General features: G+C 40.9%; 2 protein-coding genes across 4 annotated transcripts in view; one reads left to right on the top strand and one right to left on the bottom strand.

Annotated features, from left to right (window-relative positions):
* The window catches only part of dpy19l3 (dpy-19 like C-mannosyltransferase 3), a 616,246-nt gene that overhangs the window by 474,362 nt on the left and 120,517 nt on the right, over nt 1-21,367 (bottom strand). The window lies entirely within an intron of this gene.
* si:ch211-186j3.6 (neural-cadherin) overlaps nt 1-21,367 on the top strand; it is a 369,843-nt gene that overhangs the window by 307,449 nt on the left and 41,027 nt on the right. For both annotated transcript variants that reach the window (XM_031290668.2, XM_035999800.1), the window contains exons 31-33: nt 2,805-2,985; nt 7,903-8,069; nt 19,429-19,693. In XM_031290668.2, coding sequence (XP_031146528.2) covers nt 2,805-2,985; nt 7,903-8,069; nt 19,429-19,693 — 613 coding nt within the window. The remainder of the gene's footprint in view (nt 1-2,804; nt 2,986-7,902; nt 8,070-19,428; nt 19,694-21,367) is intronic.

The raw sequence follows: 21,367 nt of genomic DNA, 5'->3' as shown, positions 1-21,367 counted from the left end.
TGTCTGTATTTTATACATTAGCATATTTGTGTTTTGGAGCCAGTCAAGGCCATGTCCCCTCATTAATAAACCTGTTGTTGTGCGATGCATGGCTGTGTGGAAACAGCATGTGGTATGTGTGGATGAAGAAGAAAGTAAACTAGACTGGGCTAAAGATGGGCGAACGTGAAGTTGTGTCCAGGAAGAGAGACAGGAAAAGATTTTTATTTTTATTTTTTTATAATTGTGTTTCTATTCTGGAGTTGGGTCTCTTCCCTCTGGCTGTCATTTGCCATCGTCTTTTCTTTTTTTTTTAACTCTCTCCATCCTCGTCCTGGCATTATTCCGCTTGTCTTTCTCCCTTCAGCTCTCAGACGAACATTACTGCTTGTTTTGACAAAACTGTCACTCCATTTCTAAGTATGGAAGTTTGCAGTCACATGGGCTAATGGCATTTTGAGTGCTAGCAGCTTTTAATCAAAGTTGGAAGACGTTGACTTGTAACAGACATTGTAGAACATTCTGAGCCAATGTTATAAATGTGTAGCCCTTCAGCCGGAATAAAATGTTGCTGTATGTATTAGGAAAATCCTGGCCTATATGTTACATTGCGTTACATTACATTTATTTAGCAGACATATAAAGGGAAGCAGTTTCAAAAAAACACACTTTGTGATTGCTTAGCGTGATCACCACTAACCACGGGTGTCGCCACACCAACCAGAACTGAAATCTAAAGGATTATAACTTTATTTCCAATTAAGGGAAATCTTAATGCTACAGCATATTATATTTTAGACAATTGTTTCTTCAACTCTGTGGCAACAGTTAGTAGTAGTAGTAGTAGCAGTTAGTAAAGGCTCTCTCCTCATCTCAATGCCCCCATGCCCAAGGCCAGGTCCATTAAAAAAGTTTGGTGTGGGAGAACTTGACCTGAGTCCTAATTTCAACCCACTCTAACACCTTTGGGATGAACTGGACTGACTGAGAGCCAGGCCTTATCGCCCAGCATCAGTGTCCGACCTCACTAATGCTCTTGTGGAAGCAAATCCCTAAAGACTGGTTCCAAAACTTCACAGAGGAGTGGCAGCTGGCATGGTTTTTGAATGAGAAGATCCCTGATCACATATGGATGTAAAGACAATAAACCTGAATTTTGTGTTTCAACTTGGGCGTAGTCTATATCAATGACGTTCCACTTCCAGGATTGTTAAGGTGACGCCGGAAATTCCACCAGATGTCCGTCTTTTCAGCCGGATGTCCGTCACCTTCTGCTGGGGACACAATAACAATTAAATTCCTCAAGAATTTAATATTCAATACATATTCAATAAAAAAAGCCGACTGTACAGACCGGTCACATGTTTAGCGGTCTGTACAGTTAAATTTAGCCGAGAGAGCACCGTCAGGTGACGGTCATTTCACATGCAGTTACAGTTGAGTTTAGCCGACAAAAAGTGAGCCATACCACTGTGACGGGCTCAAAATGTTTCTAAATGTAAACACATTTTTTGCCTCGTTTGCGTTTGTATTGTTTTACTACTTACACAATTATCTTAAGTACTGTATATATCATATTATTTACTATATATATATATATATATTATTTTTAGCAGGGGACAACCCTCAGATGGGGTAGGCCCTGACCCCCCTGCGATTTCCGCTTATGTCACCTTAATGAATCACTGCATCACACACTCACAGCTGTATACTTTGTATTTTGGTGTTGAATTTGTATTTCCACTTCCTGTGGACTGAGACATTTTTATGCCCAACACCTGAAATGAATCTTCACAAATAGGGCAGCCTACAGTGTCTCTGTGTGGAGGTGTGACACTCTTCTCAGCCAAAGCTAAAATGTGTAATTTAAGCAGAATTTAGCATTCCACTCGTATATCGGTCCAAGTGTTTTGCTCAGAGACACACATACGCACCACACTGACACAGATACACAGTCAAATCAATTGCAGACACCCCGACAGGTCTTTCAGTGATTGATTGCTAATGTCTGTGTTTCATTTCTGGGCAATCAACATGATCGGTCCAAAGCAAACAGAGGAGCTGTAGCTTTTAAAGGTCAGCAACCAGTAAGATGCCTCTTTGCTGGAGGTCAGAGCCAATCAGTGAATCCCTGGCAGCATGACTCATTGTCAGTTTTTTACAATCCTTTGCATTCCCACGTCCTCGCCAACAGAACTCATAAAGTTTGGTTGGACAGAGAAGGGATTGAACACATTAATGTCTTTAATGGCATGGTTCTGCGAAGGACACAAAGTTAGGTGTTCAAGGTTCCCCCGTCATTTCATCTTTCTATGCTGTCGGCCATGCTGTTTCGACGTTAGTACATTTGTCCAGCGTTTGGTTTCATCACTGTGAGAGTCACAGAGGGGAAACGGAGAGAGACTGTGATGAGAGTGGAAAAGTCGAGAAGGCCACCGTGTACCCTGAGCTCATGTGCTTCAACATGTTTGACTTTTTTTTACTTCTTGTCAAACTCTGACACCCCCTCTGGCTACTTACCCCTACCTGTCCGTCTTGTGTCTCCCCCTTTCTCTGCTGTCACTTTGCTTTTTTTGTCTCCCGTTTGCTTCCCACAAACTGTTTAATGGCACCTCTCCTTACTTCACATATCAACTTTCCTTTTTCCCCCATTTTAATGCTGTTCTCTTACATCTCACCCTCTTCTTTCTCCGCTCTGCTCACCTTTTCTCTGTTCCCTTCCCATATCCCCATCTTTCCTTCCTCCACCTCTCATCATTCCTTTCCTCTCCTCCCATCCTCTCTACATTTGCTACCTCTCCATCCCCTCTATCTCCTCCGTTCAGCTGTATGATCTGGGCTCCCCAGCCGACTCGCAGTCCAGCTCTCCAGGCTGCCTGACCACCGATAGCAGCTGTGTCAACATGGGCTATCCGTCCTGTGGCCACCGGGGTCGCTGTCACGGCGAGTGGGGCTCCTTCAGCTGCCAGTGTGTGCCAGGATACACAGGACACCAGTGCGAAGAGGGTAAGCCAAACAAATTTTTTTTGGTAGATTCATTCTTCTAGATTCACCATCTACAACAAAACCAAATCATCCATGTGTCTCGGAAAGATCCTTTGCTCTTTGGCTGAATACTTGCAGCAGAGACTGTGTTGAGTTATGGCATGTGAAATGAAAGCATAATAGAGCTCAATAGTGTTGTTCCGGGAGTATAAATCCCATTCATTTTCTCCGTAAGGATTTTGATTATTAGCCATTATGTCTAAATTATGTCCAAGGTAGACTGACCACGAGCTCCGAGGTTGTGAAACAAAAGTTTCTGTTCCTGTAGAAGCTACAAGTCCATATGAAATCAACCTTGTTTTAAGAAAAAACAGGTTATGGATATACTACACTACCCACACTCCTAAGCGTAACAGTGACGTCTGTTACCAAGGAAATGTATGTTTACCCCACCCGCGAATGGCTAGAATGAGCTGCTACCATTGAAGTCTATGATAGTTTATGTACACAGTCTTGTACCTTTGCCTTTTTTGCCGTTTTCAAAATGTTCTTGTGCGCAAAATCAAATGTTGTATGGTCACGATTCATCTTGTAGCTGGTTGGCTTGATCCCAGACTAAACGGGGAAAATCACTTCTGGAACCAACCAGTTGTTCAAAAAGTCACTGTTGAGCCCTATTGGTAGTAGCTGAGCACCGATGTTTCATGCTTGGAAAATGAGTTTGTTGTAGCACTGAAGCAAAATGGGCAGTGGCATTTAGGTCTGGAGGTTTTATGTTAAGTTAGGTAAGTAAGGTAGTTAAGTTACCTGGCTATAAAAGTCATAATGATGTCATTACTATTAAAATGTGTGGATTTACACGCCATATAATTATCCCATTTAGATTAATCACAGTTTCACAGATGCACATTTCTAGCATCAGTTATGTAGCACAGCTAAACAAGATTTAATGTGACGATTAAAGGAGGGTAAAATGAGAGACCTTAACTGCTCACAGGCTGTTTTCTGTCACAGCCTCAAGGATGCAGGGCAAGTAAACCCACTTTTTTATTTTGCAGTGTAAAGTGTCAGTCGTTATTGCTGTATTAAATCTAGTTGACATGACTTTATCATGAATGCCCTCATAAACATTAAGGGTGGAAACCTCCCGTTTTGTAAACGAGTAATCTAGAATTGTAAGAGAGGATTGAGTGGACTATGGACATTATTGGATCTTACCAACCTACTTTATCTCCTGCTGCTGTTCCATGCCTTTCTAACATCAATGGTATTCAGAAATACTTTTGCTTCACGGTATCCCATGTGCACATAGGGTGTACTCTATTAGTAAAGCCATGCACATATAGGTCACGCTCTTGCAGAGAGCAGCGTGCAGGCCCTTGGCTGCATCCATATTAAGGATACATATGGCCTGAAGAAAGCAGCTCCTTTTGAGCGTGGCCTTAAGGCTGTGGAGGCGTTTGCCGCAGTTGGAAGAGACTGTTGTTGGATTGAGATGGGATCTTTAATAACCCACCTGCACCGCCCCTTGTACCCATCCTCCAGATTGAGGAGAGCACCTCTAGAGATGCTTTCTGCTGACTGCAGCACCCGCTGTCAGGCTTTACAGCCTTGTTTGGTTCTCGTCTCGTACCGCACAGAGACTCTCCCTGACAGACTCTCTCAAAACGAATGCATGAATGAAGGAATGTGGATGAATCACTCTCCATATTCATGAGATGATTCATATGATTGAAAAGGCAACAAGCTCTGGTGTCAATGACCAACTGGGGGCACGTGGATGATTTTGGCAAACAATCAGGCAATCTTTGAAAGAAGAAGAAAAAGTCATCTGTATTCTCTAACACGACTCACATGCAGACTGTGAATCATCTGCATTACTTTTAGGAGTCCATGAAAACACAGCCTGGCTGCAACCTGGAAAGGCAGAGTAAAAGAATAGAAAAAAAAGACCCTCGTTATGGGCTGTCCCCATAGCTTCGGGGTTTAGATGCCGATGGTGTACTGTAACGTCCCCGATTGGAGTCCAGCAGGAGACTTTTGTTGCATCTCTCTCTCTCTCTCTCTCTCTCTCTCTCACCCTCATGTCATATCTCTGTTGTTTGTCATAAAAGAAGAGCCCCTTCATGTTTGTTTTGAACTTGCCCTATACCTAGATTGTGCTTGAAGATGCCTGAGCTGAAGTGTTTTTACACCTGATATCAAATTGCATTTCTGGCATTCACATTAAATATTGATGTGTTCCATAAAAAAACTATTCCTGGCCTGTGCTGTAGTAATATTGAAATCCTCCATGGTACACACAGTTACGTTCCACCTCACTTAGCTGGCATTCAGACGGAAATAAATGACTGAAAAACATGATGATGAAATATGATCCAGGGAGTCCAGTTAGAGTCCATCCATGAGTTTGGAAGTGCGTCAGACACCACAACAGTGCACAGCGGTTTATAATATAATGAGGAAGAATTCTTCTTTTTTGGAAAGTTATCTTTCATTTACAATTACAAGATAAACAGCAGAAATATGCTTTCATATTAATTATATCAGTATAAGTTATACTGCAGCCATACTCATCCAATAGTATCCTACAGTCCATTTTTGTTACATTATGTTACAATCTAAAGCAGAGATACAGGGGGTCAGGGACCCTTAGGGGGTCTTTAGAGGTAATGCAGGTTATTTTTTAATCATTTTAATTAAAGACTCCGACCTGCGACCCTTTGCTGCATGCCATTCCCCCTCTCTCTCCCCTTTCACATCTTCATCTGTCCTGTGAAAATAAAGCCCTAAAAATGCCCAAAACATTATCTTAAAAAAAAAAAAAAAAAAAAGTTAATATGTCTGAAAATATACATAAACATGAGTCAAACATATTGTTAGCAAAATTAAATAGGCCTATTTGTGATTTGTTTTTAAATGTTCACAACATTGATGGCTTATAGGCCTGTAGGTAAGGTAGCCATCCACAGATACAGTTAATCATGTTACGAGGAGTGACAGAACGGACCCAATACAACTCAGCTCAAACAAAAGGTTTATTTGGAATGAAGGGAAAAAGGGTATGGAGAGGGGCTGTGAGGAGGTGGACGCCAAGGAGCAGGATACGGGCACAGGCTGGGGTTGGGAGCAGCTGGGGAGCTCAGGGAGAACAGGGAGACAACAGGCAAGGGGCTTGAGGAAAGCGCTGGAAGCCAAGGGGCGAGGAGCGGAGGTAGAGTGGAGCAGGGAGCCCAGGGAGCCGTGAGGAGGGGACTGGAGGATGAGGCCAGCTGACTGGAGACAGAGGGATGGAAGTAATGACTGCAGGGAGAGAACACAAAGGAAGGGATTAGGACAGAGAAACAGATAACGCAGGAATGCAATGGTGATCTTGAGGAGCTTGTGTCACCGTGAAGGCTGAAACAACGATCAAGCGAAGATGGTGAGTAGATCCGGGGTTTAAATACTGTGCTTGATTGAAGTAGATGGCTGGCAGGTGTGTACGGCGGGAGGAGTGATGGTGAGATGGCGAACAGGTGTGCACAATCAGCTGGCTGGCGCAGGCAGGAGGGGAGGGGGGAAAAACAGAGACACAGAGAGGCAGGGCCGACACAGAAACTGACAGGAGAGCATAACAGAAAATAGCAAATAGAAAACAACACAGAAACTCACACAGCCGAGAGATCATAATGGAAAACAGAAATAACAAATAGAAAACAAAACAGAAACTCACAGCCAGCCGGACCCCAACCTTCACAAATCACGAGGATTCACTGTGCTACACGTATGTTTAACATTAAAACATGTATAAATATATTAATGTCAATAATTATTTTAATATATTGTATGTACCACAAAAAAGGTATGTATAAATGCTTTAGGTCACCCTACACGTTATTGTAGGCCCAGTTTAATATGCAACTCAATTTCATAACATACGTAGTGGGGGCACCCTGCTCTTTCTCTCTCTCAGCTAAGGGGTCCTTGGCTTAAAAGACGTTGAAGACCCCTGATCTAAAACCCTCACTGGATGAAATATTCATTAGATCTGTTGCTATCTCTGCATTCTATTCCACAATATTCATGGTAATATCAGGAAGAAAGAGCATCTACAACAAATAAAGAAAACCGCTCAGAAAGAAAATACTCTTTGTTTTTTCGTATGTCTCAGTTGCCTCAAAAATTCAACCTGGGATTTAATAAATTCCCTCATTTCACTACAGAAAAATACATCACCAGTGTCTTCTGTACTGAACAACCTATCTAAGAAAGGTAAGAGTATTAGTTCCAAATTTATGGTGTTAATATGATTTTATATCCACAAAAAAAACACACAAACAGCTCTGAGGTCTTGATAAACACAGCAGTAAAACACAAGATGGAGTTTTGAGAAGACATGGCTGATGTGTTGCATATTGTATTCCTAGGAGTAACCAAAAATGTGCGATTTGACTGTGCCTTCAAGCAGGATTTCATGAGCCACTCAACTTCGTGAAAGTTGCATGGAAGAGAGACAAAGAGGGAGAGGTATGGAAGCGATAGGCGGATGAAAATTTAACTTGCACATGCTATGAGATGGAAGAATGGCTTTGAAAACATTTTAGGTGTGCTTGGTTTCGTCTGCCTGGCATGCACAAAATCCACTTCTGGGAACATGGGCCTAAGAAAGAAGAACCATGCATAACCCCAGCTAAAGCATACATATTCTGTCACGTGTATTTTGCCTATTGTATTGTTGTATTGTGTATTCTTTCAATGTAAAGTGAGGTTCCCTCTGGAATGCAGCATCTTCTAATTAGATAAAATGGTACATGTTGCATTTCAAACTTTAATTGTGTTTAATAGTAGCACTATCAGACTGACGTGTATGTGTGTGTGTGTGTGTGTGTGTGTGTGTGTGTGTGTGTGTGTGTGTGTGTGTGTCTGTGTGTGTGTGTGTGTGTGTACCAACACCAGAGGTCCCAGAGTATTCCTTTGAAGGACACAGTCATGCACACTTCACGCTGGCGTCCCCGCTGCCGGCCCGGAGGACATGGGTTCAAGCCCTGGTTCGAACCCGCAAACACAGCAGCATCATCCTAAACCTGATCTCGAAGGAGAAGAGTGAATACCTACGGCTAGAGGTAAGACTGCTGTGTGTGTGTGTGTGTGTGTAGACTGTGATAGAAGATTGTCTGAAAGCTTGTCTCCTCATTTTCAAAACTCCTTATAGTAGGATGTGGGTTTAATTGTATAGTTTTGGTTGTGTGCGAAAAGAAATCAACTCGTTTTTTTTGCATATTTTTCATTATATGCCTGTTCCATCCTGCAAAGTAACAGCAGTTGTTTTCTTCAATCATAAACTGCACTTACAATACGTAGTGTTTCTATTGCTGTCATGTCACCTATTGAGCAGCCAGGTTGTAAATGGGAAAAAAAAGCTATTGAACACAGAAACACCTGAGCAAGCTGCAGATATGTTCCCCAAATGTTCCTGTCAAAGTCATTAAAGCTGAGATGGTTTATCACATTGTAGTGCATAAATAGGCTGAAGAACATACTACGTAGCCGTTAATAATAATAAAGGCATATTTTTCTCCTTTCTGAACAGGCCCACATAGCGTTGGTTAACATTTTTAGTCTGTCCCTCTGCAAGTCAACAAGCATGCTAGGCTAACTAGCTTTTACTACTTAATGTTGTTTCAACGTCCTGTCATTGGCAGCTCCTTCGTACTCAGTGCTGTGTTCTTTCCACTTTATAGAAAGGAAGGGGTATAGCTAGCTTTTTCGATTCCCTGCCCGAACCCAATTGGGCCCAACCTGGGCTGTAATTTCTTAGAATTCCCCCGGGCTTGAATTGGGTCAGGCTCGTGCAAATGTCCCGCTGTTATGATTTTTGGCGTGTTTTTAAAATATAATAAATATAATAGTCTGTGTAAAGTCATGAACAATGTATGGGCTGTGTACCGCTGTGTGACAGCAATCTTCTGGATATCTATTTAATCTTCACGCATGGATCAAAAAGCCCTCCGTTAGAGCGGGGGATAACACTTAGAGTGGAAATATGTTTTTTTTAATGGGGCTCAAGCCTAAATCTGCTGCCGTGATTCAGGCTTGGACAGAAACTATGCAACTTTATTAGGGTCAGGGCTGATTTCTCGGTCCCGATCATACGTAGCTCTAGCTAGCGTTAGCATTGTGATGTCAAGACTATCAACAACTCACAGCAATGAGTAGTCCTTTAACAAACAATTGGTCACCTTTAATTAGTTGGAAGGTAATTCTTTTTCTGGCCAATGTCCACCTGATCTGACTGTGTGTGTAGAAATGTCCACCCGCTCCATGTCTAGAGCGTGTCTTTTCTCAGCTCTGCTATCTTTACACGTCTGGTCTATTTTTGCCTTGCCTTTTCTACTTTCTCTTCTCTAAATCTACTATCCTGTGTCTGTTGGCTGTTGACTGACTAAGCCATAACACAACCAGAATGCAACACAGCCGGATCCTGATCCAGATCCAGCTCCGTACTTACACCGATGTTCTCATGTTACTTTTGGAAACAAAGCCAATTGGTGTATTTACCAAAATGGTGAACTATTCCTTCAAAGTTTTGATATGTGTTTTATCATCCTATATTTTACCTAATAATCTACTCCCATAATAATCTACTCCAATGGACCATAAATATGCACCCAGTTTAAAGTGATGTCAGGCTTTAGTAAAATGCATTGTCTAGATTTATAGTCAAAGAAAATAGCGCTTCTTATATGGTGTATTAGCAGTACACATGATTTAGATTGACGTTGAAAGCACACTGCCTGGAAAGAATACATTTACTGTAATATTTTGTTATTTGTCTTGAAGGCTTCATTTCTCCCACTCTTATTTTCCCCTGGTTGCTGTGCTCACACTTGACTTGTTCTCTCATATTTGTGCATTTGCTAGCTTCCCCTCTCTTTTGTCTTTTTTGTCTTTTGTGTTTTTCCATCCTTTCCTGCCCTGACTTACTCTCTGGGATCATGGCAAGACCTTCCCGGTCCTTTCCTCTCACCCAAGCTGCAACCACAGTTATTGTTCGAACATCACTGTCTGATTATCCATACCACAGCTGCTGTTACAGTACAACCTCTCCTCTGATGTCCTGTCCATCTGTCTTTCCTTCCTATCCACCCATTTCCTCTTAAATGTCATACTGCTCCTTCAGCACAGCCACATGAGGAGTGGGTGCACATCATTTATCCACTATAAATAGGGCATTTATTCATGGGAGCAGACAGCATGAAAATGTGTGTAATCTTATGAAAAAAAAAAACCCTCAGTAGAACATTGGAAACCACGCAATGTTCTTTGACAGAAATATACCCATATTGCTTTCTCGGATTATGTTTTCCACTGTAATAGTTCTGTTTGCTTTTAATCAAAGGAAGGAATTAGTATGCGTTACTCTTGGCTGGCTGCAAACTCACAAACAATGTGAGGAGCTCTTTGTTTCGGCTTTTTGTGTGTGACTTGCTTTCCAACAACATGGTTAGTTAAAGATGTTACATCTCTTTGTTGTAAGCTACTTTCCTCCATCCTTGGATTAGTGATTGCAGCATTTTGTGTGTGTTTGTTTTATTCTGCTGTTATACTCCCTATGTGGAGGAAATCTTTTCGCAAGAATGGATATATTAGAAAGATTCTCCTAAATTAAGGCTTTTTGTTGCTATTTAATCCTACAAGTGGTTAGTTAGGTGTTTGCTTTGATTAATTCTTGATTTTTAAAAAGACAGCACAATAATCAAAATCAATGCAAATGTGCTTGGATTAGCTTAACTTCACAGGTATTGCGAGCTAACGCCAAAATATTTGAACATTGTTGAACATTGAAGCACGGAAGTTCATGGTAAACCTTTTGGGAACGTATATGCAAATAATAAGTTTAAAGGTCCACTAGCTTTCAGGGCTTTCAGCCACATCTCACAGTCACACCTCAAATACATATTTCCCAAAGATGGTTTCTGTCATGTAAGGTAGTTCTTATCATCTCTGATGTTTGTTCAAGTTTTCATTTTTCTGATAAGTTTGGGTTGTATTAGTTATTTGATGCTACAAAAAAGGGGTAAAACGCCATGATTGACAGCTGTGATTGACTTGTGATTGGTCGGGCAGGTGTATGGGCGGGACTTTGATACCACGGCTCCAACACCCGATCACTACTGCACAGACTCTGGCTCCGAAATTACAAGATGCCGGCACCCGTATCCGGGATATTTTGGCTTCACTTTAGTACAGTGGGAGGAAGTAGAGACACGTCGTCCATTTTTATATACTGTCTATGGTACAACAGGAACAAAGCAAACACATCTCGATGGTGCTGCAACGGATTTAATGACAGCTCAGAAAAGAAGAAAAAAAACTAACAATGGTAACTTTTGCTCACAATTTGTGATGGTGTCCAATAAATAAATATACTTTACACAGAAAATCTAGCCTGTGATGTGAGACTTTGGCCAATCATAGGTCATTTCAGAGAGAAAGAGCGCTGCTATTGGCTGCTCTGGCATTGCAGATGAGCATGCACATTTCCCTTCGGTGAAAGTTGTGCTTACCATAGCCAAAGGTTCAGGGCTGCAGCTAATCCAGGGCTAAACAAAACAAACTTTATTCTTAAAAGTCACATACACACATTACAATGTAGTAACATTTTACCCAGCCATTAAAGTGTATATTTCAACCTCCCACTATGTGCTCCCTGACAGACGTGGCAACAAGAGCAGCGGCAACAATTTGGTGGATCTTGGTTTTCTTTAAGATCAGAATAACGGTGACGTTCAAAATGTAAGATTAGGCAATGGGAGGTCCTGTCAAGTAGAGTAATGGTGCAGTTTCATGGTGCGTTGTTGGCGACCAGGTTTGACAAGTCTGAGATGCCATTATTGCTTCTCAGCTCAGTCAAGCTGCACTTCATTATTTCAGTTTCATCGGCCCAAGGTTTTTTTCAGTCCAGTTTCTGGACCCTATTTTCCCCATGCATTAGTGTCTAAGTGAGTAATGTGAACAAAGGTCTTTGAAATTGGTCCAGTATTGAATGAAAACGCTCTAACTGGCTGCCGCAAACCGGGCTGCAATGTAATCCTATAGGACAAATATACATTTCCGTCCACTAAATGAGCTGTTTTTTGCCACTGTCAGGCTCAGACTGTTCTTCTAAGTGTCTGACAACATTATGGAAAGGATCCCTACCGGGATAGAAGATCGTTTTTGTTTAACCAGAAACAGCTCCGGAATTTCCATCCCCAAACTCACCAGACTCCATTTAAATATCAATACTGTTAGCGTGTATAGAGCCAGCGTATGTCCACATGTAAATGTGTGATGTAAGAGTTTATTTCAACCACACCAGTGTTTCTGTTTTTCTTGGAACAGTGGAAAGACGTCATATGCAAATTCAAGTACTTTTTGTGGACGTAATTGCTCATTAACACTTCCTTGCAGCTTCTTTCGCCGCTGCTGACTGCAGCCGTCTTACTTAATGCTGGGCCAATTTCAAAAATTGTTGTTCTCATCAGTCTCTTAGACATAAAAAGTTACCCTTTAACTGTAGTTTGATTCATCAGTTTCTGCACATTGTAGGCAGGAGATAGAGTACACAATAAACATTACATTGTTAGATTCTGTATTAAACATCGGAGAATATTATTAAAAAGTACAAAATGAATATTATTATTAAGAACTATTTAGAGATTATTATTCAACTGTCATGCGTAATTACTTTTGGAAACTTAAAAATGTCATGTCTTGTTTGAACTTTACCTTTCTGAGATAAGGTTTACAATGTACTTCACAATTATGATATAATAATAGAAACACAGACGATTAAAACGGCTAAACCTTAGTGGCACATGCAGAGGAGAAAGCATTATGGGAAAAAGTCTGCACTCGTATCTTGAGAATACATGTTAATAAGTTCTGTAAAGGCAGCAACGCATGCTTTTTAGCCGCCTTCTTCAGTGTGTTACCTCGTAGTGAGTATTTTGGCAGCCATGTTCAGCGATGAATCACCAGCCAATTAATGTACACACCATCAGGAAAAGCTTTACACATTTTGCATAAACACATAATAACAAATTATGTACTAAGCAAGATAATTTTACTTTTCACAGTTGATGCTGATGCATAATTCTCGCCACCACTGCAAAGAACAACACCACATTTGCGGTAATTGGCAGTATTCATTACTCAGTGGTCACTTTATTAGGTACACCTGTAGAGTACAATCTATTGCAAGTCAATGCACCAGCTTTGCCGTAAACTGTACCTTTACAAAGTTTATTATGTTCAGTTGTTGTCGACATTATCAGAAAAGGTGTAAATAAAATAAGTTAAAGGTGGTGTTGTAATGGACTATTTTATATTATTATTATTATTATTATTATTATTATTATTATTAATGTCCTGTCCATTTACATCCATGCGGGGCTCAGCATATTGTAAACACCCCTGAATATAATGCAGTCCTGTACAACACCATCACATCACACTACAGTATGATCGAAATGCTTAAACATATAATTGTATTAAAACCATAAACATTATAGGCAGCATAGACATAGCCTTTAAGTCAGCACAGTTGTATTGGATTGCATTAGATCGATTTTTCTGTCCCCAGAGTCAGAACTAAACAGGGAGAAGCAGCTTTCTGTTTTTATGCTCCACATATCTGGAACAACTGCTGGTCCGCTGCAGCTCTCGGTTCTTTTATATCAAGGCTGAAGACCTTTCTTTTTGATGTGGCCTTTCTTTGAATAATTGTTCATTTCTTATACTGCACTGTAACTTTTATTCTTGTATTTTATAATGGTCTTATTCTGTTTTAGCTGTTATAAAAATCTTAACCGTTTTAACTGCTCTTTAATGTTTGATGTAAAGCACTTTTTAAATTGCCTTGTTGCTGAAATGTGCTATACAGATAAAGCTGTCTTGCCTTGCCTAGATTATACCTAATAAACTGGCCACTGAGTGTAACTGAAGCAGGACACATCCTGATCTCGTACAATACATTTTCCAAACGTTGCAGGGGTGCTATCAATGGGCTCAGGTAGGATCTGGGGGGACAGCATGAACCTGCGTCTCCACCACTCATCACAGTTCCTGGGAAGCTCCTCGCTATGCAGGGGGAAATATGCAGCTTGGGAAACAGTGTGTCACAGGCCAATGCTCGGGTTAGGAGTGACAAGAACCACCCTTATGATATTGTTAAGGGTGCATGCCATACATATGCATACAATAACTACCTTTGGAAAACTTAGTTTTGAGTACCAACTAGGGTTGGGTACCAAAACGCGGTGCCAATAGGGCACCGGTTCCGACGTAAACGGTAGTAACGAGACCGAAGAAGAACGAAAATTTCAGTGCCAAATCTCAGTGCCTGACTTTTTTTTTTTCAGAAGCATCGCTGCACAGGACTCTACGTTACTGTTAGCTAGTAGCTGGATTAAACCCAAAGGTTAAAATGGTGACAGCTTCCGTTAAGCGGTGTAAAGTGTGACTGTATTTCCCTGTAGAGGATTTCAACACCGGGACGTAACAGTCTGACTGCAGCTGCTGTTGTCGAAAAAACTCGCCAGCCAGCCTTGTGATGCATTTTAACTTATTGTAAAATGCCCTTTTCCCATCTGGTGCTTGTTTTTGTCGTTTACCAGCAATTTACAGGTGAAATAAGTCATTGTTATAAGTTATTGTCATTACATTATTAATCAATCATTTAATTTTGACCATATGGCCTTAGCAATAAACAAGCCGTTCTTTAATGTTGCCAGCTATCGTTTTGTGCTCCTTTTTTTTAATATTATATACATTATAAATATATTATATATATTTCGGTTCAGGCACCGGTTCAGGCACCGTTTAGGCACCGGCACTGTTTTAAAAGTATCGTTTTAGCACCGGTATTGGAAAAAACCCAAACGATACCCAACCCTAGTACCGACAGTCTTTGCCCTTGCCACTTGAATTCCAAATCAAGGAAAAAAGCTAAAGGGGATAGTGATTAATGGTCAGGGTCATCATGACTTTTACTATAAAGAGTAAAAGTCAATAACAATCAAAAGTGTCTACACACCGGCCGTTGCATGTTGTCAGCGGTTTGGTAGTTTGTTTCTTCAGACCAACAGTAGTGAGCCATGGCTACTGCTTGGCTAGAGTTGATGACTACAAATGCATTGATTAAAATAAGCCATTAAAATTGCGCTGGGATAGAAGTCACTTTGCTATTTTACTGCTTCATTAGGTTCACTCTGTACGGCTCATTTGTTTTTACAAGGCAGATTACCTTGACTGGGGAATGACAAACAGATATTTTGCAGAATGACAAACAGGACAAAAAGTAGCCAGTGCACAGCAGGTCAATTGAACATGCCAAAAATGTGTCTGCAGACAAGCAACTTATTCTATATTATACTCACAAAATATGAAGAAAAAAAGTTTCCTGTAATAAAGGAAATACATAATGATGTACTTGGGTTTAACTGTATCTTATTTAAAGAACATTGTCTCAATTTTCCCTGTATTTGGCACCACATTGCAACTAGGAAATTATTCGTAAATTATGGGAAACTTTCCTTTAACAAACACATGATAATGCTGATGGACACACGTTTCAGGTGTTTAAACAGAGTATTTACCATAAATTACACTCATCTGTCTTTGAAATTCGTCCAGTATTGAATGAAAATGCTCTAACTGGCTGCCGCAAACCGGGCTGCAATGTAATCCTATAGGACAAATATACATTTCCGTCCACTAAATGAGCTGTTTTTTTGCCACTGTCAGGCTCAGACTGTTCTTCTAAGTGTCTGACAACATTATGGAAAGGATCCCTACCGGGATAGAAGATCGTTTTTGTTTAACCAGAAACAGCTCCGGAATTTCCATCCCCAAACTCACCAGACTCCATTTAAATATCAATACTGTTAGCGTGTATAGAGCCAGCGTATGTCCACATGTAAATGTGTGATGTAAGAGTTTATTTCAACCACACCAGTGTTTCTGTTTTTCTTGGAACAGTGGAAAGACGTCATATGCAAATTCAAGCACTTTTTGTGTATCTGGCTTAAGGCTGGTAAGAATTGAGAGCAATTCCATTTCCCCAACAGCGTGTGTTTTTCTTTTTATAATGACCAAATCAATATCAAGTCTCTAAATCAGAAGACTGCAGGTCATATCTCTAGAGGTAGGGAAATGTGTGGGGATTATTGCTAGTAATGAGCATAGAGTACGTTTTAATTTCCCAAGTATAACTTAAGGTGAAGGAAAAATCCACCAGCCAGTTGTACATGCACATAATCAGTGTTAGCATCCCCATTATTTAATCATGAAATGAGGGTAGATTAACACATCTGCACCACATGTCTGCGAGGCTGCAGCATCGCCAGCAGTCTGCCATGGGAAGCCAAACTGTCCCTGCAGTGGGACTATTTACACAAAGATGGAGTCACACACCTTCATACACACCTAGTGTATGCTGCTTCTGCAAAGACACACACACACACACACACACATACACACATACACACCCTTGAACCTATTTGCTCACACACCACCCAGGGAGTGAAGCGGGAGCCAAGTTGATCTGCTCTGTTCAGCTTTAATTGGGGGTAAAATCAGGTGGCTGTGAGTGTGTCTGGTTAAAAAGCACTGCCCCAGCGGATTCTAAATATAATTAATTCCTCATCACAGAGCCTTGAAATGAGCCACGGTTCTCCAACTAAACAACCTCAGAGCCATCCAGCATTTTACCCAGCTGCTTTATTGGGGGGAGAAGAAGCGAGTGAGGGAGGCACGGATGGAAAAATGGAAAGATAGGTGGAGGAGAGGGGCTTGATGTGTTGGAGAGTAGTGGAAGAAAGAGACAGGGAAATTGGAAGAGATGTATGGAGAGAGCTGACAAGTAATGGTTGGTTTGTCTTTTTTTATCAAAGTTCTCCCTCAACAAACTTGCTTTGTCTTTATTATGTCGAGAAGGAGTGGGAGTGTTAATGGTAGCCACCCACTCCTCATTTCTCCTCACATCTCTCTCTCCCTCTCTCTTTCTCTTTCTCTCTCTCTCTCTCTCTCTCTCTCTCTCTCTCTCTCTCTCTCTCTCTCTCTCTCTCTCTCTCTCTCTCTCTCTGTTTCTCGGCCCTTCTCATCTCAGTCCTCTGTTTATGTGGCAGTGGTGGCAGAGAAAGATGGAGGGGAGAAAATTATGCTCAGTGGGACACTCGGAGGAAACGGTTTGAAATTGAAATGAGGACAACCCACCCACCACCCTATTCCTCTTAAAATGGACTTTTTCTCTCTCTCTCTCACACACTCACACACACGCACACACAAACAGAAAAACACAGGCTCCTGTATTTTTTTAAATTAATATTGCTCTGTGATAAACGTGATTAGCATCACACCCAAGCAAAATGGAACCGTTTTCAACTCAAGATCTGAGAGCAGAGGGAAACAGCTTGTTGTGTAAACATGTTTTTTTCCCTTATTCTCACTTCTCATCCATAAATGCTCTCTCTCTCTTTCTTTCTCCCTTTCCTCCCTTTCCCCACATTCTTTCCTCTAGCCACCGACACAAGTCAACCAATTGCGAGTTAAAATGTCAGCTGTACCACTTTACCAGAGCAGTGCCTCATTTAAAATGTATTTCAGGCCATAGCAACAGCATAAATGACAACTAGCTTTTCCCCCGGTGCTTTGTGATCATATTATGGTAATACGTGTTGCTACTGCTTAGCGGACAGAAGTTTGGGTTGGAAGTGATGGGGGAGCTAGAAGCTTTACTATGTTGTTTTTGTGGTTTCATATTATTATTTGTTCTATAAGAAGGTAGGTTTACTTGAGATTACACCGTCATAGAATTGTGGAAATGTCAATTTACTATGTGGTGCTTTTTCATTTTCCCTATGTTTGCTAATCTCCAGAGAGTTGATCTGCCTTACTGGCCAAATTGGCCTATTGATCCAGTCTTTTACCAACCGAGTAAAATCTTTTCTATCTCCTGATCCCCATTAGCTTTAAAACCTTAGACTTGGACTCGAGTCAGTTCAACATATTTTCCCGTTTCCCCTCAGTGGTATCTTGCCATGTACATGTAGATAGTTTTGATTTGCTGAGGTTATGAAGATCTGCGCCACTGAGACTTCCACCACTATCACAAAAACAAAGAAGATGAATGTCTTTTTGTGTCACTCAAAGCATCAAAACAAGACAGTTGGCAGATTGGGTGCATCGTTCTGCTCCAAGGCAGACAGATAGCAGTTGCAGTTTGGAAGAAAATTGTTTCTAGTTCATTGTCTAATGTCATAATTACTGCATGTTTAATTACTACTGTTATGTAAAACATTGAAGATTATTAGTGATGCTTTTAATCTTTTTATATGCCAAGGTTTATGATGTTTGTTATTCCTTTTCTGTGCCCAATAATGCTACAGTAATCCATTTTTGACAGTGCATATGTAAAGTTCAAGCAGGACTTGCCAAGCTTTGTGACCCACTCTGTTTTAGTATTGATGTGTCCCTGTGCTGGGACATGAACATATACTGTAGCACACAGCACAATGCCAGTAACCATGCTTAGCCAAAGTTGGCTAGACTTACAGGTTTTCCTTGGTCAACTGCCAATCCTGCATTCAGTATGGAAATATGACTATGTTTTAGCAGTGTGCAGATATCACATTGTAATAAATGATTGTCCTGAAGGTGAGCATTGATAAGGAGTGTGCTGTTACATAAACTCTGTTAGCAACAAGGCCTGATGCCATGTTGAGATTGCTACAAAACGAAAATGGTTTGTTTTGCTCAACTTAATAGTTACATGCTTTTTAGTTGTCTCTGCACTTTATAAAAGTGTCTGCATGATTCATAGTAACAAAGGTCTAAAAAAAGCCTTGCTCCTTTGATGATGGAGGAAGCAGTATTAAGATGAACACGAGAAAGGAAAACTTCCAAATGTAGCTGCCTCAACAAATGCCAGATAGGGCTGCTTTGGTTATGGCAAACATCATAATTATGAATATTTTGGTCGATATTGAGATCACGGATCAATTAACACAATTTCCCATTGACTTTGAAAGCATGCATTCATTGAACTTGATTGAAAAATAATGTGTCTATTTGACAGTGGATTTACTTGAACTTTGAATAATAAATAATCTTGTTTTCATAATTGTCGGAAGCCAAAATCGTAATTGAGAATAGAATTGTATTAATCGCCCTAATGCCAGGTAACTAATTATTGTTTTGTGAGAATGTATTTCGTTCGTGCTAATGTCAAGCCCTTACTGTACATTACATGGGAAACATGTTCATTCCAATTAGACTAATTAAGCTACGATTTAGGATTATTCATTTAATTTAATTACATATTTGTTTGACCAATAACAATGTCCCATTTATGATTAAAAGTTGTCGCACCAAAATCAAATGTTCAATTCCAGACCAAACATCTGAACTCATACTACATGTCCTCTTTCCCCATTGAAGATCTTCCAGGGCCTCCTCTGCGTTTTCTACAACCTCGGGGACGGGGACTACAACCTAACCCTACCGACCTATCGCCTCGACAACGGTGAATGGCATGAGGTCTTCCTGGATCGGCATGACAACGAGATGATACTGCGACTGGACGGTGGCGGAGGCCAGCGGGAGATCACAGGGTCGCGAGGCCGAAGCCGAGAAATCGTCATCGACCCCACAGTGGTGATGCTGGGGAACACCTTCCCCTCTGGAACCAACAAGAGCTTCCAGGGTAGGCGGTAGCACCACATACAGCCCATAACAACATCTGTGAGTGGTTATCAGAGTTAAGGCCTTTACACACTGGTGGCGTTTTTTTTTCATGCGATTAACAGTCGTTTTTGTCATGAGTATTTTTACACCAACTACGAATATTAAAGTGCTCATATTAATGCTTTTTGGCTTTTTCCCTTTCCTTTATTGTGTTATATATATCTTTTTTGTGCATGTTATAGGTTTACAAAGTGAAAAAGTCCACCCCAAAGGGACTTACCATCTCCAACAGAAAACACTGTTCACAAACTGCTCCAAACAGCTCTATTGTAGTCCAGCCTTTACTTCAGAGACAAACATGGTCACTTTGGAACACACGTTATAATGCTCGCCTAGCTGCTAGCGTGCCACGCCCTCATACTCTGCTTCTGACTGGCTAGTAGTCCTTACCTAGCTACTGAGCATGTGCGACTCCCAACAAAGATGGAACAGAAGTGAGATGTCTCACTCTGTAGCTAAAACAGAGAGCTCAACACACAGGGTGAAAAGAGGAGCTGCAGCAATGTGCAGTACAACAAAAATATGGTGTTTTTTTGAAAATTAAACCATGTAAACCTATTCTGATATAACCTCTAAATACAATTATGAACCTGAAAATGAGCATAATATGAGCACTTTAAGAGGTGATAAAGCAATGTGATCTTTTTTCGAAACAATGTCGATTTTTCTTAGCTTCACACCGTGAAATAAAGGCACCGACCAATAAAGCAACCACACGGAGGCATGTTATCCGGGCCGTCCAAGCGAGGAACTTTACTCCCTTGACACAGGCAGCGCATACCAGATCCACTCCTTCTGTTCTTACCTTTCACAATAAAAGTCCTAGACTGCGTAACTGTTTCTCTGCCGGAATTAATATTCCCAGGTCGTCAGTTTCACTCGGTGCATCAGAAAAGACCTTCCAGACATCAGGTGTTAAGAACAGCAAATGAAGGAAATGAAGGTTTTCTTGAATTGGATTTACTGTACTGTGAATTGCAAAGCTCTTTGCTGTTCACTTTGCATTCACACTTTGGAGCTGTCAGGTTTGTCTGCATGGGAGCAGCTGGAGCAGCTAGAGGCTGAAGGACAACTTGTTAAATGGACAATAAGTTATGTATTTTCAATGTGCCATAGCACAAAATAATACTAATACCAGCAACCACTTGTTGCAAGTGCTGACATTTCTAACAAAACCTTCTCAATTAGGACTTTCAGGGAGTCTGATTTACCAGATGTGGACAGCTGCTGCCTGACTATTCTGGCATCCTGTGTCCTTCTGCTCTCCCTTTGGTTTCTGTGTGTTGCCACTTTCTAAGACCCCATCTCTATGAGTCACAGCTGTTAAATATGTCCAGATATTTTCGATCAATCATTTATGAAAACATTTGGTAACACTTTACTTGAAGGTATCGACATAATCGTGACATGACACTGTCATAACTATGACATGACACTGTCATGAACGTGTCATAAATGTTTATGACTTCTCTCATTGTCATTCTTTTTTTGTCATTACAAGTTGACATTGTTTGGGTGGTTTTGATTATGACAGGTTGACATTAATCAAAGTGACATTACCAGAAGTTGTCTTGGTCATGACAAGTTGACATTAAATTTGTTTGGGATGTCTTTGTCATGACAACTTGACATA

The sequence above is a fragment of the Sander lucioperca genome, chromosome 3, assembly GCF_008315115.2.
Source record: "Sander lucioperca isolate FBNREF2018 chromosome 3, SLUC_FBN_1.2, whole genome shotgun sequence".
NCBI classification, from domain to species: Eukaryota; Metazoa; Chordata; class Actinopteri; order Perciformes; family Percidae; genus Sander; species Sander lucioperca.
Note: the sequence above shows the minus strand (reverse complement) of the source record. Positions and strands in the feature narration are given on the sequence as shown.